At 55.3% G+C, this 21,613-nt stretch overlaps 2 protein-coding genes and 4 non-coding genes across 10 annotated transcripts; 5 read left to right on the forward strand and 1 right to left on the reverse strand.

Moving 5' to 3' along the window:
• Positions 1–7,581: 7,581 nt before the first annotated feature.
• On the forward strand, positions 7,582–14,012 carry CUNH19orf48 (chromosome unknown C19orf48 homolog). Of its 4 annotated transcripts, none has more exons than XM_040252155.1 (5): positions 7,582–7,661; positions 9,500–9,537; positions 10,951–10,989; positions 11,814–11,989; positions 12,415–14,012. In XM_040252155.1, the coding sequence occupies exons 4-5, from the start codon at positions 11,931–11,933 to the stop codon at positions 13,304–13,306; spliced, it is 951 nt and encodes a 316-aa protein (XP_040108089.1). In that variant the 5' UTR covers positions 7,582–7,661; positions 9,500–9,537; positions 10,951–10,989; positions 11,814–11,930; the 3' UTR covers positions 13,307–14,012. The 4 variants fall into 4 exon arrangements, with proteins under 4 accessions (XP_040108089.1, XP_040108091.1, XP_040108090.1 ...); XM_040252157.1 differs by having other exon boundaries at positions 11,949–11,989; XM_040252156.1 differs by lacking the exon at positions 7,582–7,661 and adding an exon at positions 7,676–9,297.
• On the forward strand, positions 9,333–9,424 carry LOC120873359. The gene has a single exon (XR_005723436.1). It is a non-coding gene; the product is annotated as a small nucleolar RNA SNORD88 (small nucleolar RNA).
• On the forward strand, positions 10,774–10,864 carry LOC120873356. The gene has a single exon (XR_005723433.1). It is a non-coding gene; the product is annotated as a small nucleolar RNA SNORD88 (small nucleolar RNA).
• Positions 11,769–11,861, forward strand: LOC120873357. The gene has a single exon (XR_005723434.1). It is a non-coding gene; the product is annotated as a small nucleolar RNA SNORD88 (small nucleolar RNA).
• Positions 12,252–12,346, forward strand: LOC120873358. The gene has a single exon (XR_005723435.1). It is a non-coding gene; the product is annotated as a small nucleolar RNA SNORD88 (small nucleolar RNA).
• A 1,740-nt stretch (positions 14,013–15,752) lies between the features above and the next one.
• ACP4 (acid phosphatase 4) lies at positions 15,753–20,866 on the reverse strand. Of its 2 annotated transcripts, XM_040252142.1 has the most exons (11): positions 20,765–20,866; positions 20,589–20,693; positions 20,420–20,506; positions 19,549–19,695; positions 19,141–19,239; positions 18,798–18,893; positions 17,246–17,378; positions 17,083–17,165; positions 16,565–16,707; positions 16,140–16,318; positions 15,753–16,064 (listed from the first exon to the last, which is right to left on the reverse strand). In XM_040252142.1, exons 1-11 carry the CDS (start codon positions 20,864–20,866, stop codon positions 15,949–15,951), a joined length of 1,290 nt encoding a protein of 429 aa, XP_040108076.1. In that variant the 3' UTR covers positions 15,753–15,948. The 2 variants fall into 2 exon arrangements, 1 of the variants encoding a protein (XP_040108076.1); XR_005723145.1 differs by lacking the exons at positions 15,753–16,064; positions 17,083–17,165; positions 17,246–17,378; ... (4 more) ...; positions 20,589–20,693; positions 20,765–20,866 and having other exon boundaries at positions 16,138–16,378.
• Positions 20,867–21,613: the final 747 nt, after the last annotated feature.

Genomic DNA, 21,613 nt, shown 5'->3' on the forward strand with positions numbered 1-21,613 from the left:
TCCAAGAGCCGCTGCCCACCCACAACCGCCGGGTCAGTATCCAAGACCCTCTATCCATCAACAGTCAGCGACTCAGTATTGAGGACACAACGTCCGTCCTCGGCTCTCACCAGGCCAGCATCCAAGACCCACTATCCATCACCTACAGCCGCCAGTTCCACACCCGAGATGCTCCCCCAGGTTTCCAAAGTCGCCTCTTCAGCAACCAAAACCCCTTGCTAACTACTCGCACCCCTCTGACCAACATAAAATCAGTGACCTCCCACAGCCAACTTAGTGTCCAGAGTCCCAAGTTAAGTCTTCAAACCTCCACGTCACCAGTCCGGGCCAGAGTCGACGTCCCCCTTTCAATTACTCACAGTCCCGAGGCCAGTATCAAAAGTGTCGAGTCAATTGTCTGGACCTCTCAGGAGACCATCAGAGACTCTTTGAGTGGCTCCCAAACCAGCCAGTCCATCCTGGAAAACAACGCTCAGAACTTACCATCGGCCTCCTTCGAGAACAATGCTGGCAGGTGAGAGGCAGGGGTGCAGGGAGTAGGGCGGGTTTGGGGTCCAGAGTTCTAGGAGGTGGGGTATCAGGCAAAAGTCAGGGACCAGGGAGGCACGGTCAGTATATGAGGTAGAAGTCAGACTTAGGGGTGGCAGGGATGAAGGCTGGCCCTGGGTGGGGCACAGCATAGAGCTGGACCTGTGATTCTACCCAGCGACTGGAAGGGGCAGTGGCAGCTCCTGGAAGCTAGGATCTGGAGGCCAGGGAGCCACGAGGCTCTGTTCTGGGGCGAGCAGGTCTTAGAGGGGGGACCTGGGAGATACAGGGCACGGAGAACAAACACAGAGAAGAGAGTCTGAACGTCAGATTGCCCGGGATTCTGACACGTGGACTTGGAAGCGGGGGTGGTCGGCTGGGCTGGCCAGCTGGACCCGATGCTGACCCTGGTGGTGGGCCGCCCACTGCAGGTATCCGGGCAAGTATAGGCTCAGCCACTCTCAGCTGCCCATGGGCTGGTGGCTGCTGCACGAGGCCAAGAGGATCAGCCGCCAGCTGAACCTGCTGCTGAGTCTGGCCAGCATAGTCATCATCGGCCTCATCTCTCTGGGCCAGCCCTGGATCCACTTCCAGGTGCCTCTGGCACCCCTGGGGGACCCTGGCTTCCGGACCATCCCCATCGACACCGTCTTTGTCGTCCGCTGCTCAGATATGGCCTGCCTGCACGAGTATGACCAGAATGCGTGTAAGGCCTGCCCTATTCCTGGGGCTCCTCTTTCCTCTTTGTTTCAGGGACAGCCCCCGTCTTCCTGCCTCCCCACGGCGGGTCCTTCCTGCCTCCCTTTTCCTAGGAGGGTCCTCACTGCCTCAGAACCATCCTCACTGTCCTTTGCTCATTCTCACCTACACGATACCCATCCTCACAGTACTTACAACCTTAGCATCTTACACACTATTCCTAAGCAATCTGTCCACATCGCGTCAAGTTGGTTCCTCAATGCTCACCCCGCTCATCACTGCCCAAGAACCTGTCCTTACTGACCTGGAGGTGCATACCTCAATGCCAAAGGCATCTATCTGCCTCAGTCTCCCTTCTCTGGAGCCCAATTTCAATTTTCTTACAATGCTGGGGTAGGGTGGTGGTGGGGGGGGGAAGAATTCTCAAGGGAGAGGGCTTAACAATGCCCCTAGGCTCCCGGGAGACCTTCTCCCCGCCAGGCTCGGGGCCTGAGGGCCTGTCCCGGTGTTCTGCTTCTCTTCCTCCTCCAGACTTGCTGGACTTTGCCTGGGCCTTCCTGCTGGTCGCTAGCATTACCAACTTCATCCTCTGCATCATTCTCATAAACATCATCTTCTCCACCAGCTCCAACGTGCCCTTGCTGGACTTCTCCAATGTCATCATCACCGCCCTCACAGGCATGGCGCTGAGACCCTCCCCTGAGGAGCCAAGTCAGGACCATCCTGACCCCAGCCCCTCCCCACCACGCTTCAGTCCCACCCCCATCCTCGCCCTTCACCCCCTACCCCAAGCCTGTCTCCCTCCACATCTCCACCCCATTCCAGGACAGAAGATCAGTCTCCAACCCAACTTCTCCAGCCCCGACACCAGCCTCCACATCACCCTGCGCCTCCACCACCAACACAACTCCACTCATATTCCCGTTCGTGATGTCCAGTCCCATCCCCCTGCCCACTCCCAACATTACCTTCTTTCCAGCCCCCAAACTATCCCCGTTACCATCTCCGACCCCTTTACAAACCTTGACACCAAATCTCCATGCCTAACCCTCCTCAAGACTCATGCCAAATTCAACTCACCCCTGTCGCCTGAGTCTCAACCTCCAACTCAAGCCCCATCCATCTCTGATCCCGTCTTCTTCATCCCCAACCTCAACCACCACCAGATCCTGGTCACCTGTGACTCGCTCTCAGACTCAACCCAATGCATCCCCGACCCCATCTTCTCACCTGTCTCCAATCCATCCCCATTCCCAACCCCAGCTCAACCTCATCCCCCACAAACCTCAGAGTCCATCCCTCAAATATCCACTGCCCCAATACTCAACCCCATGTTCCAGTTTCAACTCCATCCCAGAGCCTATCTCACCATGACCACCACCACCACCAGCTCTGTGATTTTGCTCAAGCTAGGTCGTGTTTCTGAGCCACAGTTTTCTCATCTGTAGGAGGGGGTTAAAATTCCCTACCATGTGGAGACACAGGGAGGACTGAATTAGAAAATGTCAGTACCTGATGGCAGCTATTTAGCTTTGCACACAGCCTTGCCATGATAGTCCTCTCACTCTTTTCCACATAACTCAAAATCGATATTCTGATTAGAATAGTTTAGTTTTCCATTTGCGTGCCAAGTTAGGCTTTTTTCAAAAAGTGCTTGGGGGAGTGGAGAGGGGGAGGGGCACTTTAATCTGGAAATGAAGGATATTGTGTTCCTGTCTCCTGTAATAATTGATCACAACAGTCTGTTGCATCAAAAGAACATTTTTGGAGAGTGATAGTAAGGGCAACAGGAGAGAACACCCAGCTTCCTGTTTTCTTGTTAGTAAAAGGTATTTTATCCAGTTTTTCCAGTAACTCTTCCTGATTGTTTAAGGGACAAAGTGTAGAAAACATCTCTGCTTTATGTCATCTAAAATAGGACATTTCTCTGTAAGAAAATCACATCTGGGACTTCCCCAGCTGTCCAGTGGTTAAGACTCCATGCTTTCAGTGCAGGAAGAATGGGTTCTGATCCCTCATTGGGGAACTGAGATCCCGTGTGCCACTGGATGCAGCCAGAAAAAAAAAATTATTTTTACCCATTTCCCCTTTTAATTAGACAGAAAGCACTTATCTCCTATATTATTTTTCAAAACCATAAAAATTACCCTGTTCTCCACTACAGGAGGGGAGGAAAAAGAGTCTCTTCCTTTTCACAAATTGTCTTTTTTTTTTTTAAAGATTTATTTATTTTTGACCTTGGTGGGTCTTTGCTGCTGCACATGGGCTTTCTCTGGTTGCAGTGAGTGGGTGCTACTCTTCATTGATTGTACGGGTTTCTCCTTGCGGTGGCTTCTTAGCACGGGCTCCAGGGAGAGCAGTCTTCAGTATTTGAGGCACATGGGCCTAGTTGCCCCACAGCGTGTGGGATCTTCCTGGAGCAGGGATCGAACTCATTTCCCCTGGATTGGCAGGCAGATTCTTAACCACTGGGCTACCAGGGGAAGTTCACAAATTATCTTTAAATTCGTGTCATTTCAAAATAAAATTAAAATATCCAGAACGACTAAGTTTCTTGTCCACTGCTTCAGAAGCCCAAAATTAAACACCCAATAGAACAACGATAATCTCAGTTTTTGAGGACCCACTGTGTGCCAATCTCAATAACTCCTCATGATGACCCAAGGAGACGGGTCCTACGACTACTCCCATTTTACAGATGAGGGAAATGAGGCTCAGAGAGATGGGAGTGGCTGCCCTGAGGTGGGCGATACAGAAGCAAGAGCTCCAGTCTGCTAGCTCCAAAGCCTGTGGTTTTAGACGTCACCATTGCCTGGTTAAAGAGCCAAGCCTTGCCCTTACCCATGTCCTCCACCATGATACTGTCAGGAGCCTGCTTTCCTGCCTATGAGCAAAGGTTCATGAAGGTGAAAGCGAGTGGGAAAATAAGGAATAAGACCCTGGCAGCCATGCAGCTCTGGGCAGGGGTCCTGACACATGTGACGCCTGGCCGCCTAACACCTGTACTCATGCAGGGACCAGCCTGATCCTGGGTATCCTGTTCTACCTGATGCAGGCCCGGGAATACCTGCAGGAAGGCATGACCTACAAACTGGGGTGCAGCTTCTACCTGGCATGGACCGGAGTCTTCTTCTTCGTGATGATTGGTCGGGGCCAGGGCAGGGTTGGGGTTTGGGGCTTGGGCATGGGTTCCAGGATGCAGATGCGGACCGGGGTGGGATAGATTTGGGATGGGGGTGAGCTTGTGGACAAGGAGGACTGGACTGAGGAAGGAGATGGGGTTGGGGTGGGCATAGGGCTGGATGTAGAGGCGGGGTTGGGGTTTGGATTTGGGAATGAGTTGGGGAGCGTGCAGGGGTATGGGCCTAAGTTTGGGTTTAGACGTGAGTCTAGGGACATGATAGGGAGCATAGCTGGGCTTGGAAAAGCGACTGGCATCAGGCTTGGGCTGGTGAACTCTGTGCCTCACCCTCTCTGCTTTCTTCCTTCCCCCAGGTTTCTTTTCCTATTTGAACTACATAAATTTCTGGTCCCTCCTGGCGAGCCAGGCCATCTGGACTTAAGAAGTGGGAATGTCCCCATCCTCGAGTCTGCTCCCTCGGCTCCCTGCCGAGCAACGTGCCAGCCCTGCTCTCTAGTCCCGGACCCACTACCAAGAGTCTTGTCCTTTTTTCAGTCCCCTCTGAAATCCCTCCAACTCAGATTAATGATGTGTATTTTCAAATAATCTGTATTTCTCACCCAGAACGTTCGTTTAGTTCAGTACCTTGTAAGTGTTCCCTGGAAATGCCACACCTTCTCAGGGCCCTCTGGGGGAGAGGGATGGGTCGGGGAGGGACTTGGGGGAGAGGTTCCTGGCATACAGATGGTGCTCAAGCAATGTCTGTTGAACAGCTGACTCTCCCCAAGCTCTTTGGGCTTCATTCTTCACACTTGTGACCCCCTAACAATTTGCTCTTCCTGGCACCCACATTTCACCTCTTGCCCTTACCCCTTACAGCTCCCGCCATCACCCCTTACTTCTCTCCACACAAGTCTATACCTTTAATTAAAAAAAATTTTTTTACAGTGTCCCATTCCTTCCCTATTTATTTATTTTAAAGGCTGTTACATGTAGCCAGTTTTTGAGGATGGTTTGGGGGATGAAGACAGTACAGTTGTCCCTCGGTATCCGCAGGGAATTGGTTCCAAGACTCTCGTGGATACCAAACTCTGGGGATTCTCAAGTCCCTTATATAAAATTGCAGAGTGGATTTCCCTGGTGGCCCCGTGGTCAAGAATCTGCCTGCCAATGCAGGGAACAGGGGTTCAGTCCCAGGTCTAGGAAGTTTCCACGTGCCATGGGGCAACCAAGCCCATGTACTACAATTACTGAGCCCACACTCTAGAGCCCATGCTCCACAAGAGAAGCGACCACAATGAGAAGCCCTCGTATCACAACTAGAGGGTAGCCCCTGCTCACTGCATCTAGAGAAAGCCCATGTGCAGCAATGAAGACCTAGCACAGCAATAAACATTTTAAAATTGTAGGGTATTTGCATATGAACTATGTACATCCTCTTGTACACGTTAAATCCTCTGTAGATTTACCTATAATATGCAACAGAAACGCTATGTAAACAGTGGCTGAGGCACACACCAAATTCAAGTTTTGTTTTTTGGAACTTTCTGGAACTATTTTTTTCCCCCAATTTTTCCACCTGAGATTGGTTTAAATGTGAAATCTGTGGACACAGAAAACCAACTGTACCTTAATCTAGTTAGAGTTTAGTCTATAGTATGTGCTCATTAAGTGTTGTTACAATAATTGTTCTTCTTGTCTCCCACAAAAGGCTCTCCAGTGTATTCATTTTTAACAAAAAGTGAGCTGCAGCTATGTGCCAGACACAGGGTCTATAGCCAACTGGACACAAACCCTAGTCTTTAAGGAATTGACAACTTTGCAGGGAGGCAAACCCCCCTACCCTGCAAAACCCCAAAAATGCCCACAAGTAGATATGTTAGGAGAGAAGAGCTATGAAGGAAAAGAACAGAGGGTCAGGGAGAGCAGTCTGGAAAGGAGAGGGTCTGTTATATAGAGTGGACAGGCAGGGGCTCCATGCTAAGTTGACCTCTGAGCAGAAACAGGACTGAAGAGACAGAGCCATGGGGACTGATTGGCGGGAAAGAGCTCCAGGCAGAGGAGACCACAAAAGCAAAGTTCCTGGGGTAGAAATGTCCTTGACAGCATCCAGAAAGACCAGGGAAGCCAATGTGCTGGCGTAGCCTGAGCAAGGAAGAGAGAGGAAGGAAAGGGCAGAAAGGGAACAGAGCCCAGGTCACCCTGGGCCGCGTGCATTCCTGAGTGAGGCAGACCCAGTGAAGGAAACATTGTCACTTCTTTAACGTGCAGAGATTAGGTCTCTTGCTTTTACTTCAGATCACAGTCTCCTCACCAGACCGGAGAAAATCCCGGTGATCACGGGAACAAGCTAAAACGTGTTCTATTCACACAAGGGAATACTTAGCTACTGCTTAAGGAATGAGGTCACTCTGTGTACTGATGGGAAGAGACTACGTATGGACAAACTGGAGTTTAAAAAAAAAGCATCTTTACCCATAAAACTTGTGTGTGTGTGTGTGTGTGCGCGCGCGCGCGCGCGCGCACGTGTCCATAAAATAAAAGTCCACACCAACCTGCTGACATTGCCGACTGTACGCAGAAGGAGGACTGAAGTAAAGGTTTCATTTCATACGTTTAAAAAAAAAAAAAACTTTTACAATCATGTCAGTTGCAAGACACTCCTCAGATCTCCAACCATACCAAGATTACAAGCTTCCAGGCGAGCCCGGGGTTCCAGCCCACTCCTCTCGACCCAGGCGGATAGCCAGCCTTCCAGCCTCCGCCTAGCCCCCTCCCACCTCTCACTGCGCAGTTTCGGCCTCTAACTCGGCGCCACGCAGACGCTTTCCCGGAACGTCCCCTTGTCAATCTCCGCGCTGGCCCCGCCTCCCACCCTGCGGATGGGACTGTCTGAGTAGGCCCCGCCCCCACAGCCACAGCGCTCACCCCTGCCGCGCTGGCAATCCCGGCGGCGCCGCCTTCCGGCCCCGCCCACATTCGGGGAGTGGGGGCCGGAAGGCGCCTCTGCCCCGTGGCCCGCCTCTCGTACTGTTCACAGAATTGCCTGACTCTAATGCAGAATAATGGCCCCCAGTATTTGCTTGCTCCCATTTTCTCCGCCTCCTGGAACAACGTCTCATATCCTGTTAGGAAGATTATTATTCTTATTTCCTTCCTCAAGCACCAAAGTACAGTTCCTGACACCGGCGTCTGTGCTGGACGCCCCGGGGCGGGGCCCACCTGGCGCCGCGGGGCGGGCCGTGCGAGCGGCGCGCGCAATAAAGCAGAGCGCGCTGCGGGTCGCACATGCGTTGCGGAGAGTGAGGTTCGGGTGAGCTTGTTGCTTTGGCTCCTGTTTGTGGGAGGGCGCGTGTTGGGGACTGGGTCACGCGTGACGTGTGTGCCCGGGGCTGCAGCGGGGGCGGGCATGCCGTGGCTGGGACGGTGTCAGGGCCTTCGTAAGCACTCGGCACCCGCGCCTCGAGGCGATCCCTGAGTGTTCACTTCGGGGCGGGCAGTGGCTCGCTCGGAGAGTGGTGGCTCCCTAGGGGCGCTCAGCGGGTGAAGGAGGAGTCCTGCTGCCGAAGCGAACGCGGACCCCCCCGGGGCTGGGCCTCCTTTGCGCCGCAGTCTGGCTGCGCCGTGTCTGCTGCCCACGTTTCAGGGCTCCGCCATCTTGTCGATTTCTGGGGGGATTTTGCGGGGTGGGGGGATGTGGGGGAGGTAAGCTTATGACAGTCTTTCTGCCTGAGGTTTTCCACTCCAGTGTTAGCTTACACGTGCCTTCCTTAGGAAATCGTTCTTTTGTATTCTGATTTCATGTGGCTGGCGTGTTTGTGCGATGTAGAACAGAGGCCGCGTGGCAGATAGAGACAGGACCTCGAGGGATGCCAAGGAAGGAGTGGGATCTCTTAAGTGAATTACTGGGTTGTGTCAGAACCAGAGGGGAGTAATTGTCGGACAAAGCAAAGGGGGCCTTCGTTCACTTTCAGGAGTCATTCTGACACAGACATTTAAATAGCAGTTTTGTGCTCGCTCAGAACATCAAAGTTTTGTTAAGCGTTAGTACTGGGCTAATGGGACTTTCTGGATGGCGTTTTCCCAACTCCCGAGCAATACCACACCTCCTCCAAGGAGATGCAGCCCAGGAATAGCTAGCCGATTTTCTTTTTCTCCACCACAACCCAGCAAGAATCTCCTCCAGCTTTGTTTCTCCTTTTAGAAAACAGTTAATTTTATCCTAACTGTTGCCTTGTCACAAGAGGAAGGCACTTTCTCATTCATTCATCATTCTGCATTGTCCCATATATTCCCTTTTCAGGCCTTTTCGTTGTTAAAATCCCCAAACATACAGGCAAATAGACGCGTAACAGGACGTTTCGCCATGTTTGCTTTTTGTGTACTTCATGTTTTGGAAATTTCTTATTTCATCCAAAATCGTTAACACAGTGTCTCTAAAATTGCATTTTTTTTTCCATTTAATGACAATGTCATCATCCTCAATGAGATTAATTCCTTCAGAAGGCCATCTCCTGTCTGCTCTGTGGTCATAGTTCCTGTCATTTCCAAAATGTCTTTCACTGTTTTGTTCAAAACTGGTTGCGTTTTAAGGATCTCTGGTGACTGCTTCTGTTGTTTGTACTTCAGGTTTCTCTTTTCCTCCTTATACACCACCCCCAAACCCCCGGACAGTTTCTTCCAAGGGATTTGCATCTTAGTAGCCACTGTTCAGGGTCGGTAGCCGGTACAGTCAGTGCTGGAAGTCTGCAAAACTGGGCAAGGGGAGCAGTCAGTGGATTCTCTCCACGTGATGGGTTCAGGACAGTCCTTTGTGGACCTGTGACACTGGGGAGGTGAAGGCATCTTGGTGTCACCACAGGGAAGGCTGTGCGCATTTGTACCCCATGATGGACTTTGTGTTCCCAGTCTCTAGGCGCCTTTTGCTTGCTTGGCTTCTGTCCCTGAAGGTGAGTGGCCTTGGAACCTGGTTGCAGAGGGACCCGGTCTCCCGTGATGTCCAGCACTGGGCTCCGATTACTCCCTGAGGACGCAGTGCCCCCAGGACCTTTGACCACCTGGGGATCTGAGGGGCCTTGGTTTTGATGTTCTCTGGATCCCCCCTGCAATACTCTCTTCCCCCACCCTCACCAAATCCTTCCTGTGTTACAGGTGTGTCTTCAAGCTGAGGGGCCACCCACCCCACCTTGGTAAGAACCCTTGCTCCCAGTCCCTGACCCACCCAGATCTAAACTATCTCACCCTCATTTGGGGTGACTTTGCATCGAACATCTCTGGGGTCTAGTTTATCTGCCAGCAGTCATGCAAAGCCCAGCTGTCCTGTTCTTGGGCTTAGAGATGTTAGTCAAGTGATTGCTCTCCTGAGCCTCAGTTTCTGTGTCTGTAGAGTGGGTAAAATCCATCAGGAGCAGATGGGCCCCAGTCCTCTGCCCAGTTGGGTTGGGGATAGTGATGCCTCCTGCCTTCAAAGGTAGGGTTTGAATATGACAAGGAATATGGACTGCAGAAGGGGAAATATATAGTCTGTCCATGGTATCCATGGGGATTGGTTCCAGAGCCCCACAGATATGGAGGGTCCAGTGTAAGTTTTTGGGTTTCAGGGGAAAAGACTCATCCAAAGTCTGATTTTCAGACTCAGCAGAAAAGAAGCAGAAAGGCTGGAAGCACTATCATTGTCACATTGCAAGGTGGTGATGGTGGGATTTGTAGACAGTGTACCTTTCAGCAGAGTTTAGGCAGCTTCCCATGAATCATGTGTATGTAAACTGATACAGTTATCAAGTTTACCTTCAATTTATACAGTAGCCACTGTCAAAGAACATGGTTTATCTGGAGACTGTCACAAAATGTTTCAAGTTTTGGAGAATGTTTCACAATTGTTTCAACAGCTAAATCATCAAATAGGCATGGGTATGTGTGTTACCTGAAAACAAACAACTGTTCCTAGTTCTAGGAGGGTTATTTTCCCCCTCTAGTCAATGAAGTTTGGGCCTAAATCTGTATTTCCACTAATAAGGTTGACCTGAGATTGATGGAAATAGATTACTCTCTAAATACATACTATGGAGAACTGAAAGTGTAGTCTCTAGGGAGGTTTAGATTCTTGCTGACAAGTACCTGAGGGGGTGAGAAGCTGTGTCCTCTGAAGACTTAGCTCAGAATGGGGAGCATTGGAACATCTTTTTGGAAGGGCTCTTCTCTTCCTCCAAAGTGCTGTGGGCCGAGAGGGAATTTCTGGGAAAGTGTGGAGTTGGGAGGATGCCACTTGGGCAGGGATATGTGAAAGGGCTGAGAAGAGGAAGCCCTAAGGGATGTGTAACACCTGTAGATTTCTGAGGCAGCAGAACTGGTGAGATGGAAGTGTTTTATTCTGCATTGGCCAGTCTGAGTGCGGCAGGATTGGGGTGTGGGGTTTGAGGGCACTGGGACCCCTGTGATGTCCAGCACTGGGCTCTGATCTCCACTGAGGACATGGTGCACCCCGGGACCTTTGACACCCGGGGATCTGAGGGGGGTCCCACCTCTGGGGAGAGATGGAGGAGGGGGCATGGTTGCTCCGCACCCCACCAACCTCCAGCTCCCCGACCCCTTACTGTCTGCAGGTGGTTCCTCCAGGAGTTGAGCAGCCTGGCCACCCCCCGGTAAGAACAGAAGAGACTCCCCTTGTTATTAATACTGTGATAATCATCATCCAATTTACAGTGGCATCAATTTGTTAATAAAATGTATAGATTATGGTAATATTAATAAAGATAGCTGCTGAGCACTTAGTCTGAGCCAGGCTGGGTTTCATCCCCCTAATAACCTCATGATTTGAAACAGGTGCGCTTTTGCCACTATTCACAGCCGAGGTGGAGCATAAAGGTTGCTATTTACCCATCCTCGGCTCCTGGCTAGGAGGGGGCTTATTTCTGCAGCCCCCATCCACATTCAGGGGGACTGGGGTGGTGGGGGCTTTCTCTGTCACCCCTCTTCCCTACAGTTGAGGATACAGGACCAAGGAGGTGGATTTTGATTCCTGGTTTTGCCACTTTTGACATTAGGGCACCTTCATGATTTGTCTGCAAGGATAGGGCTGGGGCGGGGTGTGTGCGTGCGTGCTGTGGACCGGCCTCCCTTGAGGTCCCAGGCCCCACCCTGCCTGGGCTTGTAGCTAATGCCTCAGCCGGTCCTGCTGGGGATCACCCAGGAGGGGGCACAGCTGGGGGGTCCTTGAACAGTCAGCCTTTGCAAGCCACCCCCAAAAGTACTGCATGCTCCCTGAATTCCTGTGGCATCTGCTGCAAAGATGGAGGGGTGGTGGTAAGAGGAAGTGGATGTCAGAAGGGCTGGGATGAGGAACAGGCCAGCCTGGGGTTGGGGGTCGGGGGTTGGTTTGCAGAGAGATGTGTTCAGTTGGTGCCGGAAGGTGCCATGCGGGGGACCTCCCATGATGTCAAGCACTGGGCTCTGATCTTCTATGCAGACGTGGTGCTCCCCCGGGACCTTTGACACCCGGGGGTCTGAGGGGTCCCAGGCTCTGGGCAGAGGTGGATGGGGATCGTGATTGCTGCACCCCACCAACCTCCTCTTCCCCACCCCCATGCCTTCCCGTCTGCAGGCAGTTCCTCCAGGAGTCCAGCAGTTCCTTCAGCCCTCCCGGTAAGAACAAGTTCTTAGTGGGTTGGCCTATTCCGTAATCTTATCGAACTTATCCAATGTAGAGATGGTGGTGGTGGTGGTATCCGTACAGGCAGATGCTGAGCACTCAACTATGAACCAGGCACAGTGCTAGGCACTGAAGGCATTTAATCTTCACAGTAACGCCATGATGGGGGCACGGTGGGTGGTGTAAGGTATAAGGGGAACAGCTTGGGGTCTGCGGAGACATCCGGTATCCGGGCTCCTGAAGAGGCCGTGCTTGGGGCCTCTGTGATATCCAGCACTGGGCTCTGATCTCCCGTGAGGACGTGGTGCCCCCCGCCCCAGACCTTTGACACCTGGGGGTCTGAGGGGCTCCCCCTCTGGGGAGGGGTTGGGGGAGGGTGACTTTCCCTGCCCAACGCCCCTCCGTGCCCTTCCCGCAGCTCCGGCGGCCGCGCCCCTCCAGCGTTACCGCTGGCCCCCGCTCCTGGAACGGCCACGGCCATGGCGGGGCGGGGCGACCGCTACTACACGTACACCGAGCTCCTGGCCATCGCGCGGCGCTTCCGGCAGAACCCCAACGAGCTCATGATCAGCTGGATCCTGCGGGTGTATGACCAGGGCGGCCAGGCCCTCTCGCTGAATTCCGGGGAGCTGGCCCTGCTGGGCGACCTGACCGGCGACGCCGTCTTCAACTACCACTGCAAGGCCCTGCGGGGCGACTGCAAGACACTGCTGGCCTGGCTGCTGCTGGCCTGGCGCCAGCGCTGGGAGTCCTTCCTGCACTTCGAGGCCACCGAGCTGCCCTTCCGGCCCTGGACCACCATGGAGGAGGGCATCCAGCTGGTACGCGAGCTGGGCATGCTCGACTGGATCTACCGTGAGCCGCTGCTCCCTGAGCCTGCCGGGCTAGCGCCGGAGGACCTGCCCTTCACGCAGGGCCTGCAGCGGCGCCTGCTGACAGCCGCGCCCTCCGAGCTGCGGCTCTCGCTGGTCAGCCTGCTGGTCAAGGGCATGACGGTGCTGGAGGCGGTGATGGAGATCCAGACCATTGCCGACGTGGGCCTGCTCTGGCGCCAGAGCCAGCCGAGCCGCGCCAAGCTCATGCTGGGGCCGAACCCCACACGCAAGGACCTCATGGGCTGGCTACTGAGCCACGGCGTGCCCAAGGAGCGCGTGGACAAGCAGCCCACCAAGGTCCTCCTGGAGCTGTACATCAAGGAGGCCAAGCGTAGCCGTGGCCACGCCCCCTACGGGCTGGGGGAGGAGCAGCCCCCGCCTCCCCCTTACTCTGACCAGGCGTGCGGGGAGGAGCCACCGGTGCGCCACGACTAGGCGCCCCCTGTCCTCGGGACTGGGGCCCGGACCTTGTAAGGGGAGACGCAGAGCCTTGGCCAGCGTGTCCAAGGAGCCCTAAAGAGGTGGTGTTCATGCCCCCGGCCACACGTGGGCATCACCGGCTACTGCTGGTGGAAAACAGGTGGCTGGCTCTTGGCAGCTGCTGCGTGATGCGGGGAGAGAGTCTGTTACATTTCCGGTCTGTTACACTTTAGCCCGATGGTGGGGTGGGTGCGCCTTCCGCCCCCTCCGCTCTGCCTCACGGCCCCCACCCCCACCCCCCAGGCACTACAGGCCAAGTGGGAGACCCTGCCGCCCACACCGTGAAAGCACTTTGAAGTTTGTACCCTTAAGGTTGTTTTATTGTTTGTTTTGGGTTTTTTTAATGCAATATTTTTTTTTACTCTATGATCTTTAGCAGACAACACTTGTTTTTTAGCGGTGCTCGTTTCCCCCTTTATGAAGGATTGTCTCTTAAAAGACTTTTTTCTGCAATACCTTTCTCTTAAAATGGAATTTTGTCCCTTGCTCGCCTGCGAAGGGGATGGCCTGTCCCTTCCGGTTTCTCCAGCTGCGTGTGTGGCTGGAGGGTCTGTCACCTCCAGGCGAGGAGCACTGCGGCCAAGAATCCCAGCTTTGTGAGGATGGACAGCCCTGGCAGGTGGTACCACGCATCCATTAAAAAAAAAAAACCCGTGTGTCACTCCCTGTGAGCTGTGGTGTTTGGGTGCTGGGGTGAAGCTGGAGCCAGAACCTTCCCCTGGTGGGGCCAGGGGTTGGTTGCATGGTCTCCATTGACACACACAGCCCTCCCCCTCACCCCTCAGCTGTCTGCAGAGGAGAGCACTGGTCTTTTGGTAGGCGATGGGAGCTGCTCCCAGCAGCAGGGTTAGGTGAATCAGCTAGAACTTTCCTTGGGTCTTCTATGGCTCTACGGGGCTCCCCTGGGGACTCAGTGGTAAAGAATCTCCCTGCCAATAAAGAAGACGCGGGTTCCATCCCTGGGTCAGGAAGATCCCCCTGGAGGAAGAAATGGCAACCTGGTCCAGTATTCTTGCCTGGGAAATCCCATGGACAGTGGAGCCTGGCAGGCTACAGTCCATGGGATTGGACACGACTGAGCACGCTCACACATGGATCCATAAACAAGAGACTATGTTCCTGTACCCTCTCCGCCCCCCAAGACCATGGAGTGCAGAGAGCATTCCTAACCCTTCCCTGAGGCCCTGTGACTGTCCTGGAACTCCAGGGATGATGGTGGCCTGCGTGCTCATGACCCAGGCCACCTGGGGGGCCCGGCTCCCCTGCCCCATGATACTGGGTGGTGGGTAGTGCCAGGGAGGGTGTACTGGCCCCACTTGGAGCAGGAGCAGAATATTCCTGTCTTGTCTAGCTGTGAGGACCCAGCTAGCTGTTAACCTCATCCCTTTTTCTCCCATGCCTGGGGGGTCTGGGTCTGAACACCAGGCCCCCACCCCTGGTCCTCCAACTCTGCCCCATCTAATAGGCACCAAGTGGCATTACAGAGTGCCTGCTGCACACCAGGCTACTCATACAGTGAGGTGGGGTGTTGACACGATGCAGACATGATCGCTGGTACCCCAGACTACTGCTTGGTTGTGTGGGGAAGGCAGAGCTGCCTGGGTTGAGGGGTGACTGAAGCCCCACAAGAGCAGGCCTGGCACCACCTGGTCTCAGACAAGCATTCATGTGCCTGCTGTTCATTAGGTGTGTGGTAGCTTCCCTTAGTTCAGTGCCCACCCACAAATGAAGCTCCTGATCTGTACCTTCCACTGGTACAAATGGGACCTCAAGGCAGCCACTGGCTACCACACCCAGCAGTGCTCAGGTGGGGTCCCTCCCCCTTCAGATCATCATTGTAGCCCCTGCTATGCTAGGCAGCCCACCCGGCAATGTTACAGGCCCCACCTGCTCTGCTGGTTCCCAAGAGGTTCATTTCAGAGGTAGGGGAGTTTTTGCATCAAAGGAGGTGGGGCTCAGTTCAGTCGCTTGTGACCTTCAGCTGCCAGGCTTCCCTGTCCATCTCCAACTCCCGGAGCATGCTCAAATTCATGTCCATGGAGTCGGTGATGCCACCCAACCATCACGGGTTGGGGCACAGAGGCCAGTTAACCCAGAGTCACAGCCTCCAGACCAGTCCCAGCAGGCTGGCAGTGGGACCAGGCTTTCAATCTCAGCTCTCTCCCAGAAGTGCATAACCCACAGTGGGGGGCTCACCCAGAGCACAGGTGATGGCACCTAGAAACGGGTTTCCACACGTACACCCCGTGCTCCCAGGCATGTATAGAAACGTGCACATAAACACCCATACAGGTATTACCCACAGAAGCACAGGACCACATAAGTATGCTCGAGTGTCAAGTATGTATATACACAAGCACTGCACGGATTCGTGCAGGAGCGCACGCATGGATAGCCGTCCGCGTGCACCTGCACACAGACCCACGCACTCTTCAGCCCACAGTCATCCACAGGGCCACGTGTGGCTTCCAGGCTTGGGAGCCCGCCCCCGCGTTCCCCCGGCGCGCAGAGTAAGTCACAGAAGCCAGAGGAGCGGGTGAGCAGAAGTGTTGGGATCCAAGTTCAGTTGTAGGGGAAGGGGTGCCCGGTTTCCCGGCTCACACGGGGCCCCCCCAGGCCCGCAGGCAGCCAGGTCTCCAGGCCAGTAGGCCCAGCCCCATGCTGAGGGCCGCCAGCACGGCCACAGCCCCAGCCAACAGGGGCACCACGGTGGCTGCGGGGAGAACACGGGGGTGTGAGTCACGAGACCGGCGCCCCCCACTCCCACCCCAGCGCCGAGGGCCGTCACCTGCGGGGGTAGCGGGCTCATGGGAGCCGTGGCAGGGGATCCCGTGAGCCGGAGGCCGGGCGGGGGCCGTCAGCTGGCGGAATCGGCTTAGTGGACAGGGGGCTGGGCACCCGGGGAGGCGGAGAGTCAAGGGCAGACCAGCAGAGTCGTTGCGGTAGAAGAGGGAGACGGTGACATTCCTGGAGGGAGAGAGGAGGTATCTTGGTCCGTCCTCGCCTTCCCTGCCGCTGACTTTGAATCTGGAGAAGAGCGATTGGATGAAACATGGCGCTTCTGACTCCTATCCCTGCCAATACCGTCCCTGTAAACTCCCCCCCCCCCCCGCCTCCCCCCGTGCCTGGGTCACGCCCTGTACCGGGGTCTCCATCCCTCCTCCTCTAGAGCGTCCCGGTCCCGCCCATTTCCGGGTACCGCCCCCTCCTCACCCTGGGTGGTCGCCATCTGCGTGGTCGCGGTCCGTGTCGCCCAAGCGCCTCCGGAACTCAAAGCCGAGGCAGGCGGCGTAAGGCGGTGTGTGCCCGTCGTAGAGACCCAGGGCCCCCTGGAGGGCCAGGAGAGTGCTGTCGTGCTGCGGGCGGATCCAGGGCTGAGTCGGGGCTCCTCCAGATGGCCCTCAGACCCCTTAGTACAAATCCTGCCCCCCTCAAACCTCCTCAACCCTGGAGGCAGCCCCACCAGTTACAGGTGGTCATTTAATAAATATGACTGGACAGCTCAGCCAAAAAGCCTGTTCTTCCAGAAGAACTGAATTCTTTCCCATCATCACATCATCACCTCCCTTCCAGATTCCATATCTGGTGATGTGATCCGGGAGTATGGTTTGGAGGTATGTGTTACTCAAGGCATGAGGCTGAGGTTCCACTGGGACCACCAGTCCCCCATCACCCAAACCCCACCCCTTCCCCATCCCTGTGCCCACATGCCTCCCTTCCCAAAGACTTACAGCGGAGTACATAACCATCTTGAGCGGCAGCCCCAAGCGCTGCACCCGGGAGAAGTTGGCCAGGATGGCATCTAGCAGGATTCCTGACAGGGCAAGTCAGAGTGTTAAGAAGCCTGCAAAGGAAGGCGCCTGGGCCTCCCAGCCGCCCGGCTCCACATCTCACCCCCGCTCAGCTGGGCCTTCTCCGCTGCCTGGGGTGGGCCCACATGAGCTCCGATATCCAAAGCTGAGATCTGAGCCAGTGTCTGCAGGACATCTGGAGAGGCCCAGGATGGGAGGGAAAGACCATGGGCTTGCTGGGGAGAGACGGAGGGGACAAAGTGACCGCGATGTCCTGAGCTCTTCATGCTCCCCTCAGACCCATCGGCAATGCCCCCATCAGCTGCAATTCACTCTTCCAACCCTCCTCTGATGCCCTCATAGGTGAGGTCTGGTCAGGAACTTATGGTGTGGGTCATGTGCTAAGCTGCTTCAGTCGTGTCCAACTGTTTGTGACCCTATGGACTGTAGCCCACCAGGCTACTCTGTCAATGGGATTCTCCAGGCAAGAATACTGAAGGGGGTTACCATGCCCTCTTCCAGGGGATCTTCCCAACCTAGGGATCAAACTCGCATTTCTTACCTCTACCTGCATTGGCAGGCGGTTCTTTAACACTAGCACCACCTGGGATGTCCTTGGTGTGAGTAATAGCGATTATTAACCATAGTAATGACCATTGTTCCAGAAGCCCTTATTGGAAACCCTTGGGGCTAGGGCTGTTTCAGAATTCAGACGTTTGGGCGGACTTCCCTGGTGGCCCAGTGGCTAAGACTCCCCACTTCCACTGCAGGGGGTCCAAGTTCCATCCCTGATCAGAGAACTAGATTTCATATGCCTCAACTAAGACCTGGTGCAGCCAAATAATTGCTTAATTAAAAAAAATAATTCAGACGTTTGGAATTTCACAAAGGTCTGGTGATGAGAGTAGTATTAATATATATCTCGTAACACATCCAGTGGGGGCTGGGGCAGCCACCTTGAGACACACACGTTGCTCTTCCCACCATGCAATTAGGAACATTCCTATTAAGTGGGTAAGCAAGGACTGCCAACCTCATGCCGCTTCAGGTCAGCACCTGGGGCCCAAGCTTTGCCTTCCCGCGCTTTTCCAATTAGGGAACTGGAGGATTGGAACAGCAAACACGTAGACTGAAAACGCCTCACTGTGTGCCAGTTGCTATTTTAAGTGCATCGCGTGAATTAACCCCTTTTGATCCAAACAGCAACCCAAGTTGATAGGAGTGTCGCCATTGTCGTTGTATAGATGGGGAACAGTTGCTAAGTCACTTCAGTCGTGTCCGACTCTGTGCGACCCCATAGACGGCAGCCCACCAGGCTCCCCCGTCTCTGGGATTCTCCAGGCAAGAACACTGGAGTGGGTTGCCATTTCCTTCTCCAATGCATGAAAGTGAAAAGTGAAAGGGAAGTCGCTCAGTCGTATCCGACTCTTAGCGACCCCATGGACTGCAGCCTACCAGGTTCCTCCATCTATGGGATTTTCCAGGCAAGAGTACTGGAGTGGGGTGCCATTGCCTTCTCCGATAGATGGGGAAACCGAGGCATTAAAGGTTAAGTGACTTGCCTGAGGGAACACAAGTAGTGAGCGGCAACGCTGGGATTGGAACCCAGGGCCCTTAACGACTTGGCAGGCTGGGTGAATGGGGCAGGGGCCTACCTGGCAAATCAGAGTGTCCAGGACCTTCCATGCCTTGCGCAGCGGCTCCCCAACCAGCGGCAGCCCCGTGAAGTTCTCCAGGCGAGTCAAGAAGTCCTGCAAGCACCGAACCCGGATGGGTGAGCCTGGCAGACATCAACACCCCTAGGGTCCAGCCGTGTCCGGCCAGCCCCGCTGGCCCCGCCCAGACGCCCCGCCCGCTTCAGCCTGCCACCCCCTCCCTGTCCTGCGGGTCCGGCCACATCCCAGTGGCCCCGCCCCACCCCGGTCGGCCCCGCCCCCTCCGGCCCCGCCCTGTCCTGTGGGCCCCTCCCCATCCTGCCGCATCGGGCGGCTGGCTCACCGTCCAGCCTTCCAGGGCTGTCTTGTACTCGGCGGCCTCCGTGGCCTCCCTCAGCAGCTCACGGTATCGGGGACAGCTGCGCGTAGGGAACCTCAGCAGCTGGAGGAGACTGAGGCTCAGAGGGGACAAAAGTGTGACCGGGCCCCAACTGCAGGCAGGGAAGTGCGACGGGGGGGGTCCTGTCTCCGGTCCACGGTTTCTCCCAGATATGGCTGAGCAGCGCGGGGTGGGCGGCTCACCCCATCAGGACAACTCAGCCCCAGGGAAGGCATCCTTGCTCTGGTTCCGGGGAGCCCCCTCCCCCCACCCCCGTCCGGTCCGAGCCTGGTCTCTGAGCCGCCGGCCCTCTCCATCTGAGTCCTGTCTCTCTCCATTCCTCCCGCCCCCAGGCCAGTCCAGCCCCCTGACCTTGTCCTCAGTGACCGGCACCGTGTGCACAGGGATGGGTCTCCAGGTGGCCTCGGAGCGCCCTGGGGCGGCCTCAGGGAACAGCCCCGCCAGGTTGGCCTGAGCACTCTCCAGTGTGCGGTCAAAGTCTGTGCTGCGAATGTACACCTGGATAGGGGGGTGAGAGGACAGGCCAGACGACCACTGTCAGGGTCAGAGGTCAACTACAGCAGCAAACCAAAAGCTTCAGATTCAGCTCAGGGTCCAAGGTCAGGTGTTAGGGGTCAAAACTCAGGGCAGGTTCAAGGACCTGACCTTCAACATTAGAAGTTGGTATCAAGGGTCAGAGGTCAATGTCAAGAGCAGTTGGGGTGGGAAGTTGGATGGACACTGAGGATTAAGGGGATCAGTTGAGCCAATGAAAGTCGGAAAGGAAGATCAGGGTCACTGGAGGTGGAAAGTTAGAGGTCAAGAGGAGGAAGGCAGGTTGGAGGTCATGAGATCAGGTCAGCAGAAATGATGCTATGGTCATCTGTCAGGAGACAGAGGAAGATATAGAAAAGTCAGATTTGATGAAGGGTAGAGGTCAAAGGTTGGAGTCAGAGGGCAAGTAAAATCAATGAGGGCCAAAGACAGAATCAATCAAGTTTCTAAGTCAGAGGGTCTGGTTGGAGTCAGTGAGAGTCAGAACACAGAGTTGGAGACCAGAAAATAAAAGTCAGAATTGATGGAGGTCAGAGGTCAAGATGTGACTCAGGTCGAGATGGAGTCAGGGGTCAGGTCAGGTGGATGGGGGTCAAGGGCCAGAGATGGAGGCCCAGGGAGGCGCTGAAGTCAGTGGAGGTCAGAGGTGAGAGGTCACGAGGTAGGATGAAGGTCAGCATGGCTGTACCTCTTCCCGCCGGTACTCGGGGCTCAGAAAGTCCTCGTAGCGGCTCCTCAGGAAGCGGCCCAGCTCCAGCTGCTGGCGGACCCCCTCCTGGGGACAGAGCCTGCTCAGCGGACCCCTCCCCACCCCACCCCACCCCACCCCACCCCACGCTTCATCCCCAGCATCTCACCTCGGTCAGCTGGCCCAGGCCACGTGGCCACAGGGTGGATGCAACCTCCTTGTGCGGGTCAGTGGGGTAGGAGGCCAGCGGGGCCCGGTCGCCATGGCGGAACACCTGGGGAGGGGACCAGGTCAGGGCCAGGCTGGGGGATGTGAGGGGCCGGGATGGGGCAGGGGGCACCTCACCACCGCCACGAAGACCAGAGGTCCTTCCATCAGGGCCGGGGGGAGCAGCAGCAGCAGCAGGAGAGGTCCGGCGGGGTGGCCCCGAAACCCTGGCCCGGCCATCTCCACACAGCCAGACGCTGAGCTCAGCGCACTGTCTGCGCCGCAGCCCCACCTGCTCATTACCCCCGCCCCAGCAACCCCCCCACCAGAAGAGCAGGTCCCAGCACGCCTCCCCCTGGATCCAGAACCCCTGATTCCCCATAGCTCCTGTCAGCCATGGATTCACCAGGGATGCATCCGTTTAATCTTTCCCTCAACCCCAGGAGATGTTGATCTGATTACCTCCGTCTCCATGTGAGGATGGGGAAACTGAGGCACCACCAGGGTAGGCAGTTTGCCTGAGGGAACACAGCTAGTGAGCAGCAGTGCTGGGATCTGAACCTAGTACCCTGAGAGTGGGTGCAGAGGGAGGGAGACCCCCCACTCCTGCCCCACATTCTAGACCCTGCCCTCTCCTCCCTCCCCAGTCTGCCTGCCACGTCTGTTCTTTGAGGTTCTCTTGAGCTTCTTGGTGATTTCATCTTCTTACAATGCCACTCACAGCTGGCCAAAGCCAGCATGGCCCAGAGGCTGAACACCCATACCCTGGAGCTGGGACAGGTTGGATTCAAATCCCAGCTTTGCCACATATAAAGCTGTGTGATTTGGGGCAAATTACTGCCCCTCTCTCTGCCTTTGTTTTCTCATTCATAAAATGGGGACATACACAGTCTGGACCTCAGAGAGGTTCTTTGAGAATTGACAAGTTCTAATAGATTGGGAGCCCCACTAGCTCAGTGGTAATCTGCCTACCAGTGCAGGAAATGC

The sequence above is a fragment of the Oryx dammah genome, unplaced genomic scaffold, assembly GCF_014754425.2.
Source record: "Oryx dammah isolate SB20612 unplaced genomic scaffold, SCBI_Odam_1.1 HiC_scaffold_13, whole genome shotgun sequence".
Classification (NCBI taxonomy): Eukaryota; Metazoa; Chordata; class Mammalia; order Artiodactyla; family Bovidae; genus Oryx; species Oryx dammah.

Bases quoted from the DNA above. Each gene is read 5' to 3' on its own strand.
- CUNH19orf48 (XM_040252155.1), top strand. From the start codon at position 11,931: ATGCCTTCCCGTCTGCAGGCAGTTCCTCCAGGAGTCCAGCAGTTCCTT. The intron at 11,990-12,414 runs GTAAGAACAAGT...CCCTTCCCGCAG, and splicing joins CAGTTCCTTCAGCCCTCCCG to CTCCGGCGGCCGCGCCCCTC.
- ACP4 (XM_040252142.1), bottom strand. From the start codon at position 20,866: ATGGCCGGGCCAGGGTTTCGGGGCCACCCCGCCGGACCTCTCCTGCTG. The intron at 19,696-20,419 runs GTACAGCCATGC...CCCCCTATCCAG, and splicing joins CCGAGTACCGGCGGGAAGAG to GTGTACATTCGCAGCACAGA. The intron at 19,240-19,548 runs GTCAGGGGGCTG...AGTCTCCTCCAG, and splicing joins TGCCGGTCACTGAGGACAAG to CTGCTGAGGTTCCCTACGCG.